This window comes from Podarcis melisellensis (assembly GCF_964234715.1).
Source record: "Podarcis melisellensis genome assembly, chromosome: 10".
NCBI lineage: Eukaryota > Metazoa > Chordata > Lepidosauria > Squamata > Lacertidae > Podarcis > Podarcis melisellensis.
In genome coordinates, this window is record NC_138542.1 from 65,255,726 (window position 1) to 65,272,459 (window position 16,734).

General features: G+C 45.4%; 1 protein-coding gene across 30 annotated transcripts in view; it reads right to left on the minus strand.

Annotated features, from left to right (window-relative positions):
• The window catches only part of CELF2 (CUGBP Elav-like family member 2), a 518,056-nt gene that overhangs the window by 125,482 nt on the left and 375,840 nt on the right, over positions 1–16,734 (minus strand). For all 30 annotated transcript variants that reach the window (XM_081927063.1, XM_081927066.1, XM_081927087.1 and 27 more), the window contains one exon: positions 5,290–5,372. In XM_081927063.1, coding sequence (XP_081783189.1) covers positions 5,290–5,372 — 83 coding nt within the window. The remainder of the gene's footprint in view (positions 1–5,289; positions 5,373–16,734) is intronic.

Genomic DNA, 16,734 nt, shown 5'->3' on the forward strand with positions numbered 1-16,734 from the left:
AAAGTGTTGGTGCTGACCTTTAAAGCCCTAAATGGCCTCGGCCCAGTATACCTGAAGGAGCGTCTCCACCCCCATCGTCCAGCCTGGACACTGAGGTCCAGTTCCGAGGGCCTTCTGGCGGTTCCCTCACAGCAAGAGGCCAAGTTACAGGGAACCAGGCAGAGGGCCTTCTCAGTAGTGGCACCCGCCCTGTGGAACGCCCTTCCAGCAGATGTCAAAGCGATAAACAACTACCTGACATTCAGAAGACATCTTAAGGCAGCCCTGTTCAGGGAAGTTTTTAATGTGTGACATTTTAGTGTATCGTTCATCTTTGTTGGAAGCCGCCCAGAGTGGCTGGGGAAACCCAACCAGATGGGCGGGGTACAAATAATAAATTATTATTATTATTATTATTATTATTATTATTATTATTATTATTATATTTCATCTGATTGCTCCCTTGGCTATAAAAGAGAGTAAAAAATAGAGTGAGATGTGTGTGTGGGGGGGAGATAGAAATAAGCAAACAAATACTTCTAAATTAACCAGCCTCCTAATTTCATACTCTTTAGAAGACCTGATTCACAGGTTCCCATGTGGCCACTGAGTTGTTCATTGTCCATTGCCCATCAGGTGTCAGGACGGGAGAGTGAAGCTTGGGTTCATAGCACTCAGCCCTTCAGAACAAGGGGGCACACTGGTACCGCGTCCCAGTTGTCTGTTAGCAACATCTATCATCCTGACCCCTGATCTAGGACAGGGGTTGGCAAGGTTTACCTCACCTGGGCCGGTTCACTCTGGGGGAGATCCCTCTGTGGGCCAGATCGCCCCCCCCCCCCGATTTCCTGCATCTATAGATGCAATTTCCGGTGTCTGCGCAGATACGATTTCCGGTGCCACAGAAGCGAGTCCCCATTCTGTGCTGCGCCGCTTTAGTGCAGCACGCGGGGACTTGCTGAGCAGGTGACTCGGTTAGGGGCGGCTTGGGGGCTGGTTAAACCACCATTGTGGGCCGCTTGTGGCCCATGGGCCTTGGGTTACTGACCCCTGATCTAGGACCAATCATTCCATACTGAAATAATCATTGCATACTGAAATAATAATAATAATAATAATAATAATAATAATAATAATAATAATAATAATAATAATTTATTATTTATACCCAGCCCATCTGGCTGGGTTTCCCCAGCCACTCTGGGCGGCTTCCAATAAAACACTAAAATACAATAACCTATTAAACATTAAAAGCTTCCCTAAACAGGGCTGCCTTCAGATGTCTTCTAAAAATCAGATAGATGTTTATTTCCTTGACATCTGGTGGGAGGGCGTTCCACAGGGTAGGTGCCACTACCGAGAAGGCCCTCTGCCTGGTTCCCTGTAACTTGGCTTCTCGCAGTGAGGAAACCGCCAGAAGGCCCTCGGCGCTGGATCTCAGTGTTTGGGCAGAACGATGGGGGTGGAGACGCTCCTTCAGGTATACTGGGCCGAGGCCATTGAGGGCTTTAAAGGTCAACACCAACACTTTGAATTATGCTCGGAAACGTACTGGGAGCCAGTGTAGTTCTTTCAAGACCGATATGGTTGATCCAAGGTGGGCTGTTTTTGTTTAGCCACCCACGGAAACTGCTTGCATCCCAGTCTGGAGGGCCATCTGCATCCAATCTGTTGCCTTAGCTGCATGTGATACAGAGCCTTTGTAGGCCCTTTCTAGAAGTTTCGAAAGGGAAGTACAGCAAAACGCACCATTAACTTCTTATTAATTTCACAAGGCGCACATGCACACCCGAAAAGACAATTTCCTTAAAATAGTGGTGCTGCAACTTTAAATTACAGAACTGGCTCAGTGTTTAATGAGAGATTTAGCACAGCAGGGTTTCTGTTAAATTAAGTTGTGCCTTCACATCACAGTGGGGAAACAGGTGTATATTGGTTTAGAATTATGGAAATGTTGACTAATTCCAAGGCTTGTAATCAAACAGCTAGGCACCCAAGCAATATTTTCTTCCAAGAGGTGGCATTAATCATGCATGCCTAGCAATGTTGTCTTCATGTCCACAAAAAAAAAAGCACTGAAACTCAAAAGGAACAAACAAGGTGCCAATGTGTTTGTGTTGAGGAGCGGGGCGGGCAGTTTTTCTGCTAGAGGCGCACACAAAATCAAAGCTGCAGATGCCCACGTCCTTTGAAACAGAGAATGCGGCAGAGAGAATAATACGACAAAACTAATTGGGCCAGCAAGGCCTTACTGGATTTTAACTCTCAGTCAGCCCTGAACTGGGAGGTTTTTTTCCCCACGAACACACAAGTTCAGCATATTCCACTAACAGTATTATTTTCCAGGGACAGTCCCAGATTTACAGAAACCATCCTGGTTTCTTATTTGATCCCAGAACGTCCCACTTTTCCTTAGAACATCCCTATTTTCATTTTTAAAAATGTTGGAAGGTATGGTAAAGGTAAAGGGACCCCTGACCGTTAAGTCCAGCTGTGAATGACTCTGGGGTTGCGGCGCTCATCTCACTTTACTGTCCACAGACAGCTTCCAGGTCATGTGGCCAGCATGACTAAGCTGCTTCTGGCAAACCAGAGCAGTGCATGGAAACGCCATTTACCTTCCTGCCGGAGCTGTACCTATTTATCTACTTGCACTCTGACGTGCTTTCGAACTGCTAGGTTGGCAGGAGCAGGGACCGAGCAACAGGAGCTCACCCCGTCGTGGAGATTCGAACCTCCAACCTTCTGATCAGCAAGCCCAGGATGCCCCTATTTTCGTCAGAGGGTATGGAGTTATGTGACTCCCCAAGCCAAGGAGATCAGTAACTATACAATTTTTAGAAGACATCTGAAGGCTATATAGGGAAGTTTGTTTAATGTTTGTTTTATTACCTTTTTTATATACCATATTTTTTCTCTATAAGACGCATCAGACCACAAGACACACCTAGTTGGAGGAGGAAAACAAGAAAAAAAAATCTGAATCTCAGAAGCCAGAACAGCAAGAGGGATCTCTGCACAGTGAAAGCAACAATCCCTCTTGCTGTTCTGGCTTCTGGGATAGCTGCGCAGCCTGCGTTCACTCCATAAGACGCACACACATTTGCCCTTACTTTTCAGGAGGGAAAAAGTGAGTCTTATAGAGCAAAAAGTACGGTATGTTGGAAGTCACCCAGAGTGGCTGGAGCGACCTAGTCAGGTGGGCAGGGTATAAATAATTCAGTTGTTGTTGTTGGATAGGACAACCCTATTTTCATCGAAGAAATGTTGGAGGGTATATACTAAGGAGTCACACACGCAGCAAAACAAACAAAACCTAAACTCAAAACCTTCAAATTGCTGTGGGGACCAGATGTCAAAACCACTCATGGCTCATCTGCAGCTGTCGAGAAATGTGAGCCACAGAAGATTGATCTGGCTTTCTGGTGACGCTGGGAGAGAGAAAGGAACCACTTCAATTTGTACACAGAATGGGGATGCTGGCCAGTATTGACAGCACCCTTGTTTTACAATGGAAACGGGCACAGAGGGACTGATCTAAAGTGCGGGTCTCGGGGGAGGGCAGGCAGGGGAGGGAAATCGATAGGATTCATTCTGCACACTCTGGTAGAGCAAAGTGAACATGTCCAATTTGGGGTGCGTGAGCCACATTTGACAGCAGGCAGTGCCCTTGGTGCTCAGTCCTAAGAAGCCGACTCTTTCTCTCTGCTCCAGAATTCCAGAGATAAAAGGGAAAGCGACATGTGTTTAACAGCGCTATTTATGATCCTATCATTGATTTCACTGTCGGAGGGTGCTTCCAGACGGATGTGTTTTTGTTGTTCTTTGTGGGATTGGTGCTGTTTATGCGTGCAAGTAATTGGAATCGAAATGCCAGCCTGTATCCCTTGCTCCCAATTCAATCTGGATTTATACTTTCTGGGGGGAATCGAATAAGTAGAAACAAAAAATGCCAGCAACTCACATGTGATACATTTGCAAATTAAGTCCCTGTCTGATAGCACCCTAAGTCTCCACAACCCCGCATAACACACATAGAAAACTGCCTTATGCCAGACCATCCAGTTCTGCATACTCTGACTGGCAACAGCTCTCCAGGGTCTCTGGCACAAGGTATTTCCCATCACTAGGCATTGAACTTCGAGGACATTCGGCACGCAAAACTTGTGCTCTACCACTAAGCCGTGGTTCGCTGGTGTTTACCGCCTGCAGTATTTATTTTGTCGAAGCATAGAATTGTAGGGTTGGAAGGGAGCCTGAGGGTCACCTGAGGGTCATCTAGTCCAACCCCCTGCCATGCAGGAACCTTTTGCCCAAAGTGGGGCTCAAACCCGCAACCCTGAGATTCAGAGTCTCATGCTCTACCCAATGAGCGGTGCCAGCTTGTTTGCTGTGGGGCATCATGTCCTGCCCTAAGTAAATAGCACGTTCAATGCGCATTTAAAGCACATGGAATTGTGCGCATAATAAATCCAGAGAATCCGCTGTCAGTGCTAAGGTGGGGAACCTGTGGCTCTGCAGATGTCCTTGGACTCCCAACAAACAGCATAAGCAGTGGTCAGGGCTGATAGGAGTTGTAGTCCAAAAACTTCTGGAGTGCCACAGTCTTCCCATCAACGTTCCCAGCACCTAGGGAAGACCTTATTAATAAATCAAGTAGGCATTTTAAGTTTGAATGCATAGTTTTAACTGATTTATAACTATTGTATTGCATCTTTGTAAAATGTGTTTCCACCCCTCAGCCCGGACACTTGAGGTCCAGCTCAGAGGGACTTCTGGCAGTTCCCTCATTGCGAGAAGCAAATTTACAGGGAACCAGGCAGAAGGCCTTCTCGGTGGTGGCGCCCACCATGTGGAACGCCCTCCCATCAGATGTCAAGGAAATAAACAACTATCTGACTTTTAGAAGACATCTGAAGGCAGCCCTATATCAGGATGTTTTTAACGTTTGATGTTTTGTTGTGTTTTAATATATATTGGAAGCTGCCCAGATTGACTGGGGCAGCTTAGCAAATGGGTTGTTTAGATAAAAATAAATAAATCCACTGCTGGTTCGAATCTGGAGGGCAGCTACTATGCAACATTATGAACAGTTTTCAACCATATTAACAAGCTCATGGTTGGGCTGACCAATGGGCACAGTTTGCAGACATTTAGCCACCAGCTTATTACCCTCCTGTGGAAGTCCGAGGCATTGGGGGTTACCCAGATCCTTTAAGTAGCACCTTCTGCAAGCAAAGTTATTTATTTCACTTCCCTCCCACCAACCTGCTTCCAGCTCCAAAAGTGAAAGGAAGTAAATGTACTCACCCCAGGTAAGGTTTTAATATTGTGCAGTGCATTCTGTGCTTCAAGCGCAGCTTTTCTTGTATAAAACGTTACGAAACAACAACCTACAGAGAGAAATTGGAAAGCTTTCAGATATTACCGGGAATGGATTGCTCAGCTACAATAGAAAAACAGAGAGAGCGATTCAGGGCTGGGGGTGTAGAGATGAATGAGAGAAATGAATATACGAAGGCTTGGAAAGATGACTTCCAAAGAGCCAACATGAGTGGCATGAATCACAGGAACACTTTATTGTTTAAAAAGTCAGGGAGAGAAATATTAAAAACCACCCCCTTCTCACTTCACACAAGCTACCCACGAAGCACACCTACAGCTTCAGCAAACTCTTACTGCTCAGAAATCACGTTAACAAAAAGTTCAGTCACCACCGCGATGTAAACAGTGGGGTATGCTTGTTTTGTGGGCTGTTGCAACATGCCTCAAGTGCAGATTGGTTTTAAAATTTTCAACAGCCAAAGGTCAGTTTCTTCCTGCCCTAAAAGCCATCGATGGATTCCTCTGGCAGGCTGAGCCACAGAAAACAAGTTCACCACATTTATCCCCAGTGACGATCCTCACCCCTTAATGTTCAAAAAGGTGCCAAGAAGCTGAGAATTGGGACAAGTTTGCGAGCTCATCTGAAGCCTCATCTGCGATGGGGATACCCCTGGCTGAAGCCTGTGAGAACTGCTGCCAATCAATGTAGACAGTATTGAGACCAACAGTTTTTCTTGGTTTAAGGCAGGGGTAGGCAACCTAAATGGGACGCGGGTGGTGCTGTGGGTTAAACCACAGAGCCTAGGGTTTGCCGATCAGAAGGTCGGCGGTTCGAATCCCTGCGACAGGGTGAGCTCCCGTTGCTCGGTCCCAGCTCCTGCCAACCTAGCAGTTCGAAAGCACAAAGTGCAAGTAGATAAATAGGTACCACTCCGGTGGGAAGGTAAACGGCGTTTCCGTGCGCTGCTCTGGTTCGCCAGAAGCGGCTTAGTCATGCTGGCCACATGACCCGGAAGCTGTACACCGGCTCCCTCGGCCAATAAAGCGAGATGAGCGCCACAACCCCAGAGTCATCCGTGACTGGACCTAATGGTCAGGGGTCCCTTTACCTTTACCTTTTTAGGCAACCTAAGGCCTGTGGGCTGGATGTGGCCCTATTGCCTTCTCAATCCTGCACACAGATGGTCCAGGAATCAGCGTGTTTTTACATGTGTCCTTTTATTTAAAATGCATATCTGGGTTATTTGTGGGGCATAGGAATTCGTTCATTCCCCCACCCCCCAAATATAGTCCAGCTCACCACATGGTCTGAGGGACAGTGGACTGGCCCACGGCTGAAAAAGGTTGCTGACCCCTGGTTTAAGGCAATTTTCTATGTTCCTAATAGACAGTGGGATCTGCAGGGAAGAATTGATGCCCAGGGGAAGGGTTAAATGTCCCCATGTTTGCTTGAAACACATCACAGATAACCCTCAGTTTTCCTTATAACGTGTAGTCCCATCTTATGGGTATATGGGTGGTGTTGTGGTCTAAAGTACTGAGCCTCTTGCGTTGGCGGCTTGAATCCCCACGACGGGGTGAACTCCTGAAAGCACGCCATTGCAAGTAGATAAATAGGTACTGCTGCAGCAGGAACGTAAATGGCATTTCCATGTGCTCTGGTTTCCATCACAGACAATGTTCCGTTGCACCAGAAGCGGTTTAGTCCTGCTGGCCACATGACCTGGAAAGCTGTCTGTGGACAAATGCTGGCTCCCTTGGCCTGAAAGCAAGATGAGTGCCAAAAGCCCATAGTCACCTTTGACTGGACTTAACCATCCAGGGGTCCTTTGCCTAGTCCCAATTTATCTCACAGCTACCTTTCCAACAGTAAGAGCTGTTCAACTCTGGAACAGACTCCCATGAGAAGTGACAGACTCTCCTTCTTTGGAGGTTTTTAAGTAGAGGTTGACTGGCCAGCCGCCATGTACACTCTAGTTGAGATTCCTGCATTGCAGTGGGTTGGACTAGATGACGCTCAGGTCCCCTTCCAACGCTACAATTTTATGATTCTACCTTTTCTGTGGTCCCCAACTCAGCCATTGCCCCTCCCATGCTGGAACCGTTTTCCTCCTGCAATTTACCCAGGAAAGGTCTGCAATAAAGAAAGCAGCTAGCGACTGTGTCTTCCTAATGCAAACAGCAACAGCCATGTTTCTGCCACTGTAATACACGGAAAGGCATCATAGCACCCTGGAAACGTGAGCACTGGCATTGCAGTTGTGCTGAACAGGGAACGTTTCAGGGAGCTGTCAGGAGCAAGGCCTCTAAGTAATGGATGCAAACAGACTCACCCTTAAATTTTCACAGTTGACAAGAGAGACCATTTGGCAATTATTTCAGCCCTTTAAGAATCATTATCAGCATCAGTAAAGGATCATTAAATCAGTCAAAGATTGTACCTTCTGAATGGAGGTTTGCTATCTCTCTCTCTCTCTGCCTCTTAAGAGCCTTCTCTTTCTCTCTCCGATATCAATCTTTCCCATTTTACACGAATGGCAAATTTATACTGATGGGTACATGTGAGAAGACTCTTGGCACCAGATTCTAAATCTTGTTTCTGAATGGTCAGATAACTACAGTCATACCTCGGGTTGAATATGCTTCATGTTGAGCGCGTTCGAGTTGAACTCTGCGGCAACCCGGAAGTAACGGAGAACGTTACGTCTGGGTTTCACCGCTCGCGCATGCGCAGACGCTCAAAATGACATCACACACATGTGTGGAAGCGGTAAAAAGTGGCATGCGCATGCGCAGATGTGCCGTCGCTAGTTATGTTTGCTTCTGGATGTGAACGGGGCTCCAGAACAGATCCCGTTTGCATCCCGAGGTACCACTGTATTTAACCCGATCCTGGGGAGTGTCAGCTTCCTACATACATGAGTGTGTGTATACATACATATATACATATTTTTCTTGAAAAAGAGGTGCTGGAACTCACCACAAACACCTCCTTTGTTCTCTTATAATGACAATGGCGCTCACCTGAGAGGTGGTGGAACTCAGTTTCAGAGAGTTCTGGCTGAAAAAAAAGCCCTTTATATACAGGCACACACCCTGTGCATGCAAACCTTTGTTTATGGTGTGCTTAAAGCAATGATAATGGGGCTCAGGAAACCCCTTTCAGCTAAGGGCCACATCCTCATTCTGGGTAACGTCATGTACTGAAGTTCTCCCCCTGGGCCAGCAGGGGGATACTGTAGATAGTTTTCACTCAGGTCCACATATGCAAATAAGGGATTGAAAGTGACATTCAGTGATTGGGTAGTTACCAAAAATGGTTACTGTTGCGTTCTAGTGGAGCTCTATATAAGCAGGCTGGCTGAACCCTTCAGTTCAGTTCTGTTCTGGCCTGTGAATAAACAAGAGCTGTTTGAAGAATCACTGTGTCGTCTGATATGTTCATCCACAATTTAACAGGCAAATTTCTAAGAGTACCTGTCCACCCTAAAGCACAATGTGTGAATGCAACAGGCCAAAGTTTGCAGAGGCAAGCTTGTGTTCCTCCTCCTCACTTCTCATCCTTTAAAATTAACTCAATTTTGTTATGTATGCGGCATCCGCAGCCAGAATTTTAATTGCAACGTATTGGAAAAAATGAAATTACACCTACAAAATCAGAATGGCAAGTTAAACTGTTACAATATCTGTAAATGGCAAAAATGACAGGGAGGGTATTCAGCACAAAAAGTAAACCAAGAATGGATTATATTCAAGGAATATCTGAAAAATTAATGTGGCAGCAAAAACCTCCTGGTAGATCTTGAATGAGTCTTGCAATGTTTAGATAATATATGTAAATTTAATGTTTCTATTCAATTTTTCTTTTCTTTTTTTCTTTTCTCCCCCTCCCAAAAGACTTAAGAAAATAATATAATAATATGATACTGTGTAAAATATAACCAGTGTAATTTAGTTTTTTTTTGAGAACAGTCGGAAGCCTATTTTAGCTCTTTTTAAAATTTCTTGTATTTTAAATTTTTTTGCTGTATGGGATGGGATACAAATTGTAATATAGTATATTGTATAATTTTGTGAAATATGTTTAATAAAGATTGTTTAAAAAATAAAAAAATAAAATAAAATAAACTCAAGCGATACCACATACCCAAGCAGATGCCCCAGTTCCATTTCCTAACTAAATCAACCACCACGACTATGATGGAAGGTTATACAAAACAGTATCTCGGAGAGTGGAAAATTCATAAATGAGCTATACTATAAATATGAATGGCTAAATATAGCTCATCTATTTATAGGGATAGGCAAATGTCCCTTTCAGATGTGTTTACTTGCAAGTCTGTTTTGTCCTGATTCCATGATAGTTTGCATTTCTAAAAAATAAAAATAAAAATTCACATGGAAGGCAGGATTTAACCATATATTTGAATACATGTTTTTTATATTAAAAAATGTATTTTCTCTGAAAACACACCGTTTAAACTATATTTTGATGCATTGTGAGTTTGGGGCTGTGTCAGAATATTCAGACAGCAGAAAACTAGGTGGATTCCTAAAATCTAGGCTACACATTTATTCTAGGAGGTGCAGATGAGGTCAGCCTGTACGGGAACACATGAAGATTCAATTCCTCTAGATCTCTGATTAAAAAGCTGTACTTCACAAACACCCACACACATACACACTTGAGAGAGAGCTCTTGGATAATGGGTACCCTTAGATAATTAAACTATTAAAAGAAGCTTATCTGGGCTTCCTTTTTAAAAAAAAAAAAGATGTCTGACCTGCCGACAACCTGTTCACTCAAGTCGGCCATGGCTTGACACGGTGTTGAAAATGCATGTGTAAAGTAGTTTTGAGTTTGGTGCAGTGTTAGGGTCCAAATCCCCACTCTGCCATGAAGCTGAGGACACTGAGGTCCAGTGCCGAGGGCCTTCTGGCGGTTCCCTCACTGCGAGAAATCAAGTTACAGGGAACCAGGCAGAGGGCCTTCTCGGTGGTGGCACCTGCCCTGTGGAACGCCCTCCCACCAGATGTCAAAGAGAAGAACAACTACCAGATTTTTAGAAGACATCTGAGAGTGTCCTCCAGCACCTTAATTCAGAAGCATCAATTCGTCTGCGATCAGACTTCTTTATGGTCCAGCCAAAGATTACCCTTGATGGAATGTGGCCCTTGACAGAAAAAGGAAGGTGCCCTTCGCTGGTCTAGGGAGATACTCCATGCTGTGACCATGAGCTCTCAGCAAACAGCACAGCAGCTGTGCGCAGGGCCCCACGTTACCAGTTTGATCCCTGGCAGTGCATGACAATAACCAAGTGATGAATGATATGAACAAGGTCTAGTTATAAGCATCAGCAGCTGCAAAATTTGCAGTCCAATCTTTCAACACCTGTCATTTTCAGCCCCCCCTGAATGACTTTGGGGCTCTCCTAAGTTGTGAACAACACACACACATGCGCGCCAAAACCTGCTTCTGGCATTGAAACCTTGACAACACGGGATAGGAGTAAAATGATCTTATCGCTGTGAATCTTCAAAGGCTACTGACAACTTTCAAAGGAAAAGTGTACAGAAGCTGCTTTTTGCTTCTAGCCTAATAAACTCCTCCAAAAAAGAAGAAAAAGAAGAAAGGTTCTAATGATTATCTGATGATTGAGCTCTCCCTATTCTTTTAGCAACCTCCCCCCCCCCCGAAAAAACACCACCCCAACCAGAATCCCAGTCGACAAATTCAATTCAAAATGCATTCGCATTCAGGACAGCAACAGAGTCATCATGTTATGAATTGAAAATTCCTTTAAAGGCTGCCTTTGAATTCTAAGGGGCTGACAGATCAAGGAATGGATGGCCCTGGAAGGGTAAATGAGTGAAGTTCTGCGTGTGTGCATTCCCTCCCTCCCTGCATTCCTTTCTGTGAATGAAATTCCCCTTCGCATCCACATTTGCAAGCAGAGCAGGTACTGGCTTCACACAAGCCTGGAATCTCAAGTGAGGGGTGTTGGCAGCTTGTCAAAGCGACTGAATCTGAGCAAGTTTTCAAGTCAAAACAGGGCTTGGGTCCAGATATTATGCACCTTTCCGCACCTCCTGCGCCATTTTAGATGCCACCCTTATGACGGAACGGGGTCAGCATTTATGGGGGTGGGGTGGAAATCTCATGCCACACAGCTGTCGACACAGGAAGACGTTTGCCAAGCACAAGCCATTTGGGACAGCTGCAAGGGGAGCGATCGATGCAACCTCGCAGAAAACCGCAAGCTCGTCTTGCAGGCTGCGAGCTGAATCCGAGATGCAAAGCAGGGAACCTGGCAGCGGCCTCCACTGCCTTCCCCCAAGACCTCCGCTTTCAATTGCTAAATAAGGAATCCAGGTATAAAAAGAACAGCCTTTTTCTTTCTTTCTTTTACACAGGATCCACAGAGAATACTATTTGGGACGTTTAATTTAGGAGCATGCTCAGGGAAATGGCATCTTGGGAAAACAGGTTTATGAAATAAATTGGGTCGCAATTAGCGACTTGTGCATGGTGTTTGAATTCTAGGACAGTGTTTCTCAAATGGTGGGCCTGGACCCACAACCTCATAGGCCAGCCTGGCCCCCTAACCATGCCATAATTTTGGGACTGGGCCAGTGCCCACACCAGAAAGGTCCTGCATGCTGAGTAAAGGTTGATGGAAGACAGAGAGGTTTGTGGGCAGGCAGAAAGAGGGCAATGGGACAACGCAGGGGAACGCATACCCCTAAACATTTTGTGAATCTAATTTGGCCTCATTGAGGGGCAGTATTTCAATATGAGTAGGAAAATGGGAGTACCCTTAAACATTTTTTAAAGGAAAAAGAAGCACTGATTATCTTCATTATAATTAAACAGAGAACAGAAAGGATGTGAGTAAGACAAGAAAGCTATTACAGGAGGAAGAAAGGAATGTAAAAAGAGAGGAAGGGAGGGAGGGAGGAAGTAAGTGAGTGGAAGTTTTCTCTGGGAGTGGGGAATAAGGTAAAAGTGGAATGTGAAAGGAGAACAGCAGACAAAATTATAGAATACTAATACTAATACTAATTATTTATTTATATCCCACCCTCCCAAGCCAAAACCGGGCTCAGAGCGGCTAACAACAATAAAAGTAATACAGCATTCTAAAATCAATTCATTTTAAAATCAATTCAAAATCAAATTAATGGCAACCATTGGGCTAGAGTTCTGTGAAGATTACCAAAGGAGGGGGTCAGACTGTGACTTGGCCAAAGGCCTGGTGGAACAGCTCTGTCTTGCAGGCCCTGTGGAAAGATGTCAAGTCCCGCAGGGCCCTAGTCTCTTGTGACAGAATGTTCCACCAGATCAGGGCCATGGCTGAAAAAGTCCTGGCTCTGGTTGAGGCCAGCCTAACCTCCCTGTGGCCCAGGACCTCCAGGATGTTTTTGTTTGAAGACCGTAAGGTCCTCCGTGGGACATACCAGGAGAGGCGGTCCCGTAGGTACAAGGGTCCTAGGCTGTAAAAGTACTTTGACTGGCATGTGGAGGTAGGAAGGGGAAAATAGCAGAGAAAAGGTTTTCTCCATTTAGAGCCTATAGATCAGCAATCCTGCTGAACATCGGGAGGTTGAGTCATAATACCTCCAGGGAAAAAAATGTTTTAACTCAAGGAAGGCTGATCTCTGGAGCTCCTTGCCACAAGGACAACTTCTGGGGCAAAGAATTTAACAATTCCCAAAGGAGGATTAGATATCAGTAGAATATGATGTCAGCAATTGCTTGTAATTATGCCAAACTATGCCTCTACCTGCCACTAGGTAGAGTAATTTTCAGCCATCTCAAGTGAGCCTAAGGGGTAGAAAGTTTGAAAACCCATGCCCTAAAAACAGAGATCCATGTTCAAGCCTGATGGGAAACCACACCTTATGATTTCAAAGCCCTTGTAGATGCTACTGACAGACTGAAAGATAAGATACAGTATTAAGAAGGGGACACAGGTTTGCATCAGATTTGCATTGATGATTTATATGTATAGATGCAAGTTTGGAAATTGTTAAGACAGTTACATTAGCAGAACCCATTGCATCAGGCCAATGTCTCTCCCAGTCCACCATCTTGTTCCTGGTTAATGGCCTAGAAATGAGTGGATCTTGGGAGCTAATAGTTAGGAGATTATTAGATTGTAGCTGGAGGTCTCTTGAGTGCTTTGAAGGAAACAGCCACCAGAGAAATATAGAAACATTGGAAGCCGCATTATGCTGAATCAGACGTGCATAATTTTATCTGACACCTTTCCACAGTTCAAACCATGCTCTGGTTGCCTTACAACATGAGGGCCGGGCAGAAATACATGACTACAGCATAACAAAAGTAGTCACAAGCAATAAATTAAACATTAAAAAATACAAAACCAAACTGAATAATTTCCACACAAATCACAACAAAATCTAAAATAAAGATACAAGAAACTCAACATCAGCAACTCTACCCCCAGCAAAAAACAACAATCCTAAACGATACCTCAGCCCAAGAATTGGTTCAGGGTTGTGGAACTTGCAATCCTCCAGATGCCATGGGACTCCCATCAGACCCTGCCAGAATAGTCAGTGGCCAGGGGCAACAAGAGTTGGGGTCCAGCAACCTCTGGAGGGCCACAGGTTCACTACACCTGAGCTAGGGACTGTGCAAAAATGGTCCCTTCTAGCTTTCTGGTGTTACGCTACTTCATGGCTGGGGATGGAGGAGAAAGTCAACTCAGTTCTCATTTACAGTGAAACTTATCAAATTTAAACTTTCTTAAACAACACGAGAACTGAAACACAGCCATCCTTCAAAATTCACACTTATCTGAATTTTGTGATGCAACCAATGTTTACAAAAGTGAATATATCAGGAGAAAGTGTACATTAAAATGAATATATTAGTGAAAACAGCATGCAAAAATGCATAATGTTAGAAAAAAATTGCTTGCAAAAATGTGTTTATTGGGTGAAATTTGCACTAAAACGATGAAGAATGATTCGTAATATTTTTTAAAAAACACAAAACTCACAAATTGCCGCAGAAATGTGGAGAACCGAATTTAAGACTGGGAAAATGATAAACTGGGAGGCACTGACATGGACAGATCCTCCAAATTTGGGACCCACCTTCTACTCAAAGGGTCTTACCTCTTCCTCTTTCCACACTGTAGTGGAAATGCGGAAGACAATTGTATTTCGAGGAGTTAGGCGGCATGTCCCTTTCCCTTTGACACCCCCCGTTTGATTCTTGTGTTTCACACACCTGTCAGGAGTTTCTTGGGTTCTTCTGTGTTGCAAGTGCTGGCTGGATGCCCGGCTGCAGGTAGTGCAAGACTCTCAGCCGCACTTTATTAGTTCCATCTCAGGGTCCTGGGCTAATCATGAGTAATGCCCAGTGCACTTGATTACATTTTACTATAAAAGCCATTGGTGGGAGGGGCCTGGAGAGCTTCTGCCCAGATCAAAGGACCTGATGCTGGGAGACCGTCGGTTGGGGTCTTTCTCCTGCTGCTCTACCTGGGGCTCCGGGTAGCTGAAGGGGAGATTGGGTAGTCCCTGTCGGGTATGCTTTGTATGCTTGCTGTTTAAAAAGGTAAAGGGACTCCTGACCATTAGGTCCAGTCGTGGCCGACTCTGGGGCTGTGGTGCTCACCTTGCTTTACTGGCCGAGGGAGCCGGTGTACAGCTTCTGGGTCATGTGGCCAGCATGACTAAGCCGCTTCTGGCGAACCAGAGCAGTGCATGGAAACGCCGTTTACCTTCCCGCCAGAGTGGTACCTATTTATCTACTTGCACTTTGACATGCTTTCGAACTGCTAGGTTGGCAGGAGCAGGGGCCGAGCAACGGGACTTCACCCCGTTGCGGGGATTCGAACCGCCGACCTTCTGATTGGCAAGTCCTACGCTCTGTGGTTTAACCCACAGCGCCACTCATTTATTTGTTAATAAAACTGTTTAGGTTCCCCTTCCACCTCCTCATTCCTTTTGTCCTGATATCCTTGGAAAGAACAGCTGTATTTGGCAGCACACACACTGAGTTGGGAACATAGGGAGCTGAAGCCTTGTCCCACCCAGGTCAGCACTGTCTACCCCTGCCCTACCTGCGGGCACCGGGATTTGAACCTGAGGCCTTCTGCCTGCAAAGCAGAACCACTACCTCTGAGCTACAGCCCTTCCCAATTGTGAGCAAGCACCTTCTCCTCTGCACAACAGCAAACAGCAGGAGGGAACCTCCAGTTCGTAGGAGCCGACGACTAAACTTGCGGCACTCCCATTTTGCTCTGCATTCTGGTTATGTCTGCATTTTCTGTTAATTGGCCAGAACTTGCTGTTTCCTGTCAGCCTTTCGTTGCGCGAGGGAGTGCCTTCAAAGAAGCCTCACTCTGTCATCCTCATACCCTTGCGAATACAAGCGCTCGCTATAAACACCCTCTCTGTCTCGTAAATTGAGGTCTCTTTTCTACCTCCCACCCCCCCTTTGACCTAGATTGAATCTGCTGCATTCTCAAGCCTTTTGGGAAAGCGGCTAAGGACTAATGCATGCCGGTTCCGTGTGCCACAACACTTCCTTATCCATTATTATGTAAATTTTGACTAAAGTGCTACACGTAGATGTGGGGAGGGGGGCAGGAAAATATCAAGGACAAAATTGCTGGAATCTGCTTCCCCCCTACACCCTTGCTCTCTGTGAAATAAGCCACTTATATTAAACAATTTTAAATGCCTAATAGCTGTTAAGGGTGTGGGGGGGAGGTATCTGAGGAATTTTAATGTACATTTCTTTTCTCGTATAGGACAATCGCTGCTTTCAGCGGGTTCCTGAACTGTCGAGACTGAATGCATAATGAATGGGAAGTTTATGGCTCATCAGCTTCTATGGCAAAGCACTGTGGGTTACGGGCGCGGAACGAAAGGGCAAACTCTATCAGATTCACTTCTGCCACGCTGACATTTATCGCGGGCTGGCAAGACCCCCGAGAAACTTGAAGAACACAGAAGCATTCAGAATGGCCAGCAAAGTTGCCTTGTTATTCCCTCCCTCCCTTGCCATCTCCCACCCCCACCAGAACAGGCCTCCATTAGATTTCAAATGCCATAGCAGATAATCAGGAGAGAGGAGAAGAAGCCTAGCTGGTTGCTAGGAGGAAGCTGAGACGTTGAGCCAAAGAGTTGTGGTTCCCAATGGCTTAAATCAGCCGCCTTCCATCAGTCCTGTCTCATTAGCATCCTTAGGAGACCATTGGCAGGAGTCCGGATGACCATGAGCCCAAGGCAGAATGTAACATCCTCATTGACGCCAGCTCATTTGAATGCTTGAGTTCTATTGGTCAGAAGGTGGGGCTCCATTTGCGACAGGCTCAGCAATGGATTCCATTGCTGGGCTCTGTACTCAGCCCTTGGCGGCATCCCATAATATTCACATATTTTAAG